The 7,332-nt window shown below is 52.2% G+C and overlaps 1 protein-coding gene across 1 annotated transcript; it reads right to left on the bottom strand.

The window, feature by feature from the left end:
- Positions 1 to 1,581: 1,581 nt before the first annotated feature.
- Positions 1,582 to 7,113, bottom strand: LOC142432550 (bone marrow stromal antigen 2-like). Its single transcript, XM_075537783.1, has 5 exons — positions 6,794 to 7,113; positions 2,938 to 3,013; positions 2,525 to 2,576; positions 2,159 to 2,295; positions 1,582 to 1,972 (listed from the first exon to the last, which is right to left on the bottom strand). Exons 1-4 carry the CDS (start codon positions 7,091 to 7,093, stop codon positions 2,160 to 2,162), a joined length of 564 nt encoding a protein of 187 aa, XP_075393898.1. The 5' UTR covers positions 7,094 to 7,113; the 3' UTR covers positions 1,582 to 1,972; position 2,159.
- Positions 7,114 to 7,332: the final 219 nt, after the last annotated feature.

Raw genomic sequence — 7,332 nt, 5'->3', positions numbered from 1 at the left:
TCCCAGGACTGGTCTGCAGGCTGAATAAATGCTCAGGGCACAGAAGAGAGGGGTCAGTATGACCGAGGCCTGGCCTGCCTGTCTTTCCACAGACCCAGGTTCCAAATCCAGCCCCTTCTTCCTGTGGGAGGATGGGATCCAGGATGACCCCTTGTGTCAGCCTGTTTGCACATCTGCACCTTGAGCCATAGCAAGTGAGCGAGGCTAACACCCTCATTGTGAGTGGTGGCAGCCCAGAGAGTGCCTGTGAGGAAGGAGAAGGGAGAGAGAGGAGGGGAGATGAGGGAGGGACCCTGGGAACATTCTAGAGAATGGACACATCCACATCATGCCAGGGGATGCCCAGATGTTGGGGCTGTGATAGTTAGGTTTCCTGTCAATTGGCTGGACCAGGATCCTCAACAGATTGGCAGTCCAGGTCAACACATGAGGCAGCCTAACCGAGTGTGAGCGCCTCCGGGAAGGGTCTGTGGTGAGCAGGCAAGCAGCTCGGGGGAGACCAGGAGGAAATGTGCAGTGTTTGCATAGGTTCCCACCAACGTGAAGACACATAAAAGCGTAGGTGTGCTATTCAACCTGTCAATGAGGTCACAGCCTGATGGTGCCTCCTGTGGGTGGGGCCTTCTCATGAGGAGGGGCCTGGGAACCTGCTCTTCTCTCTCTGCCTTCCCTTCCTCCTGGCGGACCCTGGGTGTGCCAAAGCCCTGTGATGCTTCACCGCCATTGGACCCACATGACGCTGCCCCACGGGCTTGTGATATTCCTGCATTCTGCATCATTGCATGTGGCTGCTCGAGTCTGAAGAAGGACAGATGGCCTAGGATTGGACTTATGGTCTACACCAGACTTCTGGACTTGCGTTGGACAGGGCTGGGATGCTTCCTTGACATCTACTTACATCTCCATTTGAAGCTCTTTCTCACACATCTATAGGTGTCTCTGGAGTTATGTCTCTAGTCCTCATGGGCTAACACAAACTGCAACCTCCTAACTCAGTCACAGCCTCAGGGGTGTGACTACTTCATGTCTATAAGTGGACACGGTAGAGGACTTCCTCACTCCTTGCTGCTCTGAGGCCTGCCTCAATCTCATTGACCTTTGGTTCTTTAACCCTGCGGCCCACCATATTGCCTGCGAACCCTGAGAGCTACCATTAACCTGCCCTACTGCCCGCCAACCTCTGCCAGGCTCTCTCCAGCAGCCTGTGTGATCCACCTTTCTGATATACCTTACTCTCTGTGTGGGTCACACTGTGATTCACTTTCCTGATGGAGCTTACTCTGTGTGTGTGTGTGTGTGTGTGTGTGTGTGTGTGTGTGTGTGACACTGTGATCCACTTTCCTGATTGACCTTACTCTCTGTGTGGGTCACAATGTAATCCGCTTTCCTGATTGACCTTATTCTCTGCGTGGGGGTCACACTGTGATCCACTTTCCTTATAGACCTCGCTCTCTGTGGGATGGGGGGGGGTCACACAGTAGTTCCTTCTGCACCGACCCCAGCCCAACATCGCTGACACAGCGACAGACCACACATTGCACAGCCTGGTTTTCCCTCACAGGAAGGTTTTATTATGTTTTGGAGCCTGAAGACATAGAATAGAGTGACATTCCCAATGACCACACAACAAAGACTCAGGCAGCCCCACCCCATGCTCCCACCTCAGATAGCTCATGCCCTGCCAGCTCTGCAGGAAGCCACCTGTGTTCAGCTTGTCTAACTCTGAACCCTGGGCTGCTCTGGGCCCTCTAATGGCACCCTGTGCTCTCCACTGGTACCCCATTCCCCGAGAATACAGTAACACTCTACCCTATCATACTACATCAGGTCTCCTAGAATAATACCCTGTTCCTTCCATTATACCACCCCTGTGCTCCCTATAACTCTCCTTTGCCTCTCCCAAGGTCAGCCACATCAAGGGGTCCTCTAAGGAGGCAACAGACTGGAAATGGACCATCATCAAGGCATCAACCTGAGAAACACAATGAGAGAAATTCAAGACAGGCTTCAGGCAGGGTAAGCCCACCCTCCTAAATCCCATCCCTCTTCATTGCGCCAACACCCTTTCCCTGACCCCTACACCCAAGTCCCTGACCCCACAGTGTTTCTTACCACCCCTCCCACTGTTCTTTTTCCCAGGGCCTCCTCCCCGCCTCACCTCAGAGTGCCTGGGATATGGGACCCCAGGGCAGCACAACCGCAAGACCCAGGGACAGGAGCAGCAGGGGCCCGGAGGCCACCGAGGAGCTGCAAGAGTTTCTGGTGTTGTTCTGGTCTGAAGCTTCTTTCTGTTTTCTGGGATGGAGATGGGGAACACAGTAAGCAGCTCTAGTTCCCAATCCAGAGTCATAGGGCTTGGAAGAGAGGCTCGGCCACCCATGGGCTGTAGTACCTTGTCCATGGGCTGCCCATCTGGACTTCAAATTTACCCCCTGGGCAATAGGGATTTGGGGCTGGAAGGGGCCACAGATCTTGGAGGAAGATAGACTAGGGTCACAAGGGTATGATCGAGGGGCTCACTGACCTGAGCTGTTCTTCCTTCTCCTGCAAATCCTTGGCCAGTTTCTGGGTCTTTTCTGTGTGTGATGGGGGGGGGGGGGGGAGTGATAAGCAAGGCCATTTCCACCCTGTGTTCTTACCCAACTTGGACCCCCCTTGGCCCTTAGAAGACTTGATCCCAAACCCAACATGGCCCCACTTGGGAACAACATTGAATTCCTTTCCCATCCTCCAAGGGATTCCGGTTGCTCCCCTCTGTCCCAAACCAACCCTGAAACCCTGCCTCACACCTTCTCCAGAACCTGGACTGCCAACAGCCTGACACTCCCCTGATACAGACCTGCCCCTCATATGACCCAAGCCTTCCCTCACTGTATGGTTAGGGCTCTGTTCCCACCCCACCCCTCCCTTCAACACTACTCCATTTCCCCTGCTCACCCACAAGCTTCTTCATTTGGGCCTGTAACTCCTGGACCTGAGTCTTCTCTGCTTTCAGGGAAGTCACCAATTGCGCCTGGGACATAAGAAACAGATGAGAAACTTTACACAGTCCTCTCAATGTCACATAGAACATCTTCCCAATTTGACCATAGTTTAGACCACACAATAAATGTTAATAAATTTAAATAGATTGCATTCATTCAAAACATCTTCTCCAAGCACAGTGGAATGCAATGAGAAATCAGTAGCAGCAGAAATACTGGAAATGTTACAGGGTGGAAATTAAGTGATAAGCTCTTAACCAGAAGGTCAATGCGAAACATTAGAAAATGAACTTGGAAACCGAAGATACTAAAATTCATGGGATGTAGCAAAAGTAGCATTCTGAGAGAAATTCATAGCTATAAACACTTACATTTTGTAAAAAAAAAAAAAAAGAAAGAAAGAAAGAAAAAACAGACGATGCTCAATTGATAATTTAATGGTAGTCTTAAGAAACTAGGAGAAAAACAAGAGCCAGTGAAACCTAAGGCCCATGTGTTGGGAAAGTCCAGGGGTAGCTACAGTGGAAGACCCTCGACAAGAGGAATTCTCACAGGAGCCACATGGGGGCAGGACTCAGAGCAGCAGGGAGTGAGGACATTCTCTACAGTGTCCACTTTCAGCAGGAAGTAGTCACACCTCCGAGGCAGTGCCTGAGTTAGGAGGTTGCAGGTGTGTTAGGGCAGGTTGACTAGAGAAACAAATCCAGAGGCACCTACAGATGTTTGAGAAAGAGCTTTAAATCAAGAAGTAATTATATGCCAGTGACGCATCCCAGCCCTGTCCAACTCAAGTCCAGAACTCTGATATAGTCCATGAGTCCAATACTAGCCCATTAGCCCCTCTTCAGATGCCAGAAGCTACATGTAATGATTCACAATTCAGGAAAAACACAGGCCGGTGGGGCAGCGTCATGTGGATCCGATGAGAGATGCTGGATCCGAAGACAGAGCCCAGGAACAACGCTAACTCACATGGCCCATGTCAGCCTTAGTGAGAAGGTCGAGCATTTGGAACCTGGAGACACTCAGGAGGGCGCGTAATAATAGTGCTGTCACTGTCATAATCAAGGTGGTGGCCCCCAAAATCTTAAACACAAAATGACCAGCCGGCCCAGCAATACCACTGCCAAGTCTGCCTCTACCTCCAAGGACTGGAAGCAAGAACGTGAGCAGACACTTACACACCATTGTTCATTGCAACATTACTCACCACAGCCAAAGACCCCCTAAAAACTTCCATTTAATGGGGTGCACCAGAACAGCAAGGGAATGGAGCAACGAAGTCTCCAGGGAATGCTGAAGGTAGATGTGGGGGCCAGGACATGGTGCTCCAACAGACTAGACTGGAAAACACTCCTGAAGGCCAACAGACAGTCCTTGAACTAACCACAAGAAGAAAAGAGAAAAAAACACCCCTAAGCGTTCCCCAGCAGGAGACTGAGAGGCAGACTGCTGTGGGCATGCAAGGGGGCATTACTCAGGGGGTAACAGAAAGGACCTCACGGGCATGCTACCGCGGGAAGAACCTGGACAACGTGGTGCCCAGTGAAGGAAGGCAAAGGCACACCGCAGGGGAGAACATGCAGACCACAGAGGCAGAAAGTCCGTTGCTGGTCGCTGAGGGAGGAGGAGAGAAAGGGGTTGGTGGGCGAGGCGCGTGGGTTCCTGGGTTTGAGATGAATAAAGAGTTGAGGGCACACGCAGTGGGGATGGTGTGCAATATGCCAAGGTGCTTCCCACCACTCGAAGGACACTTGAAAGATGGTGAAAATCGTGGAATCCGCATGGTGTGTGTTTCATCATTTTTTTAAACACCAAAGAAAGGGGATCCCTGGCTTAGGGACATTTGCCACTGCCCCTGGGCTCTGGTCCTTTTCTCAAGGGGCTGGAGACAGAGGGGGTTTGGTCTAAGTCCCTTTTCAATTCCCCTCCAACTCTCTCTGCACCTCAGTCTCCAGCTCCAAAGAATGGTCACAACCACTCCCTCTTCCAGGGCTGCCTGGAACAAAGGGAAACAGGCAGATTGGACCCCCACCCTCACAGAAACTGCCAGTCCATGGGTCAGTGTTCCTCTCCAAGCCCCAGCCCCAGGGCAAGTCCTAAGATCAAGTGTGAGTCTAATGGAGACTTCAAACTTCCCCAGCCCCCCACTTCTCGAACGCAGCTTCCATCTCCCAGGAATTCAGTGTACATTTCAAGGGCCCCCTTCTTCAGGCCCTGGCGAGAGCCCCAGACCCAATCCCTAGTGGGGATTCCTGTTCCCCCAGGAATGACGACTGATGGCAGTTTCAAGTTCCCCCACACTTGTACATTTCCCCAAGTTCAAGTAGAAAGGGATACCCTGGGCACTGGGGAATAGCAGAGCCTGCGTACTAGGCAGGAAGCCACTTCAGTGACTTCCTGACCAACTGGCCACACACATCTTCAGCCAGAAAGTGGTCACATTGACTCTCAGGTTCACAGGGGTGGGGAAAAGGCGGGCGTTCCAGAGTGACTCTATTGGATGGAGTTGAACTGCTTGTTGGGCTTCAAAGACTCTACATTCAAGATGACAGACAGCCTCGTCTTGCTGCCAAGGAGTAGCTGGTGGGTTTGAATGGCCAGCCTGTGATGAGTGGCCCTAACTTTAAGCCCAGGAGTCCATCAGGACTCCCTGCAAGTTCTCATGAGCACAGTAAACATCCTCCCTCCAGGGGAGATGTAACAAGATCATTGGACTCCCTGACATGACCATGAACGACGTTCTAACACCTTATCTTTCAGGAAGAGAAATTCTCTGATTGCGGGCTCTTGCCTGCTCTGGCAATGTCTCCTTGACTCTTTCCTCATCTATAAAGACTCTGATCTTGTGGGCCCAGCGGGGCTGAATCTGAGGACTGGACGCCCCCAGCTTGTACCCATGCACAACCATGACCTCCCACTCCCCACCTCACCAGGCTCAGAAACTAGCACCTCCCACTCCGCTGTCTTGATTGGTGGAATTGGCCACAGTCAATGGGGCCTCAAGCTGACATTTTGGATGGTAACAAACTGAGGCTCCTGATTTGGGTGCTCTGGGGAATGTTAAAGCCCCACCCCACCTGAACACTCTGGAGAGACTTTGGAAGTGCCCCAGGCCCTAGCTTCCCAAGACACAGGATGGATTTCAGGTGTACCCCATCATCAGCCTCCATGCAGTGGGGACTTCCAGGGAGAGCATCTAGGATCCTTCCCTTCCAAAGCACGGAGCCCTGGTAGGAGCTGCAGCCACCATCATGGACTGAACCGTCCCCACTCAAACACCTGTCGGTGTGGCCACCTGCCCTTTGGAAGGGGGCTTTTCTAACTGCTGTAAGTGAAATCACTCAGCTCACAGTCAGAATAGACTTGAGGCCACCAGGTTATGCTGAAGCAGCCTTACTTTGGGATACCTCCCTGGACCCCAGCCAAACCTCCCTCATCACTCATACTTTCTATCTTGCAAGGGATGACAGGTGAGAGAATGGGCGCAGCCGGCAGGGAGGTTGTCTCACGGCCCCGAAGAAAGAGGAGCTGGGAGCCAGCGAGGGCTGTGGACTGAGAACCTTCTAGACCCTGGAAAACAGAGACGCCTAGAGACACCACGAACTCCACGGACCGCTGAGTCCACAGATGTTGAAAGGAGGAAGGGAGGGACCTTCCCCTGGAGCCACAGAGAAAGAGAGAGCCTTTCCCCGGTGAGGATAGAATTCAGGCTTCTAAGCTCCGACAAGGGAAGACCCTGGATTTCTGCTTGTTACAGCCCCCGTGAGGTCTGCTATCAGCACTAGCAAAAGCTCGCAGGGACTCACCACTTGCTGGCTGCAGGAGTTCAGCTGAGCCTGAGACTGCTCATAGTACTTCTTGGCCTGGGACAGCTGCTCTTCCAGGTGGTGGGTCTTGTTTTGACATGCGGCCTGGGCCTTGAGGCCATCGGTGCAGGCTGGGCTGTTGGCCCTGATGGCAAAAATGACCAAGGGCACTACCAAACCCACTAAGATAAGCAGAACCAACACCACTTTCGCCACCACTTTCCAATTGCAGCCTGTCTTCTTGCTGTAGCTCTCTTCATCAGTGAACGTGGGTAGAAGACGGTATGAGAAATGAAACATTTTAGCTCTGTGATCTACAGCCTCAGTCAGGGCAGAACAAGACTGGAACTTTCTAGGACTGCCTCCTTAATTAACATAGGGGCCACGCTAGCCAATGGCTGAGTAGAGGCCTTTGAGGCTCCCTGTGAGTCATGGGCCTGCCAATGGGAAGCAGAGAGTTTCAGTTTCCTTTTCCTGGACCAGAGTAGGTTTTGTGGCACCTGCATTGGGGGCCCGGATCATTTCCTGGTCAGTGGAAG

Source organism: Tenrec ecaudatus, chromosome 1 (genome assembly GCF_050624435.1).
Source record: "Tenrec ecaudatus isolate mTenEca1 chromosome 1, mTenEca1.hap1, whole genome shotgun sequence".
In the NCBI taxonomy this organism is placed as follows: Eukaryota; Metazoa; Chordata; class Mammalia; order Afrosoricida; family Tenrecidae; genus Tenrec; species Tenrec ecaudatus.
This window is presented reverse-complemented; position numbering and strand designations above follow the sequence as displayed.

Bases quoted from the DNA above. Each gene is read 5' to 3' on its own strand.
- LOC142432550 (XM_075537783.1), bottom strand. From the start codon at position 7,093: ATGTTTCATTTCTCATACCGTCTTCTACCCACGTTCACTGATGAAGAG. The intron at 3,014-6,793 runs GTGAGTCCCTGC...CTTATGTCCCAG, and splicing joins ACTCCTGCAGCCAGCAAGTG to GCGCAATTGGTGACTTCCCT. The intron at 2,296-2,524 runs GTCAGTGAGCCC...TCTCCATCCCAG, and splicing joins GAGAAGGAAGAACAGCTCAG to AAAACAGAAAGAAGCTTCAG.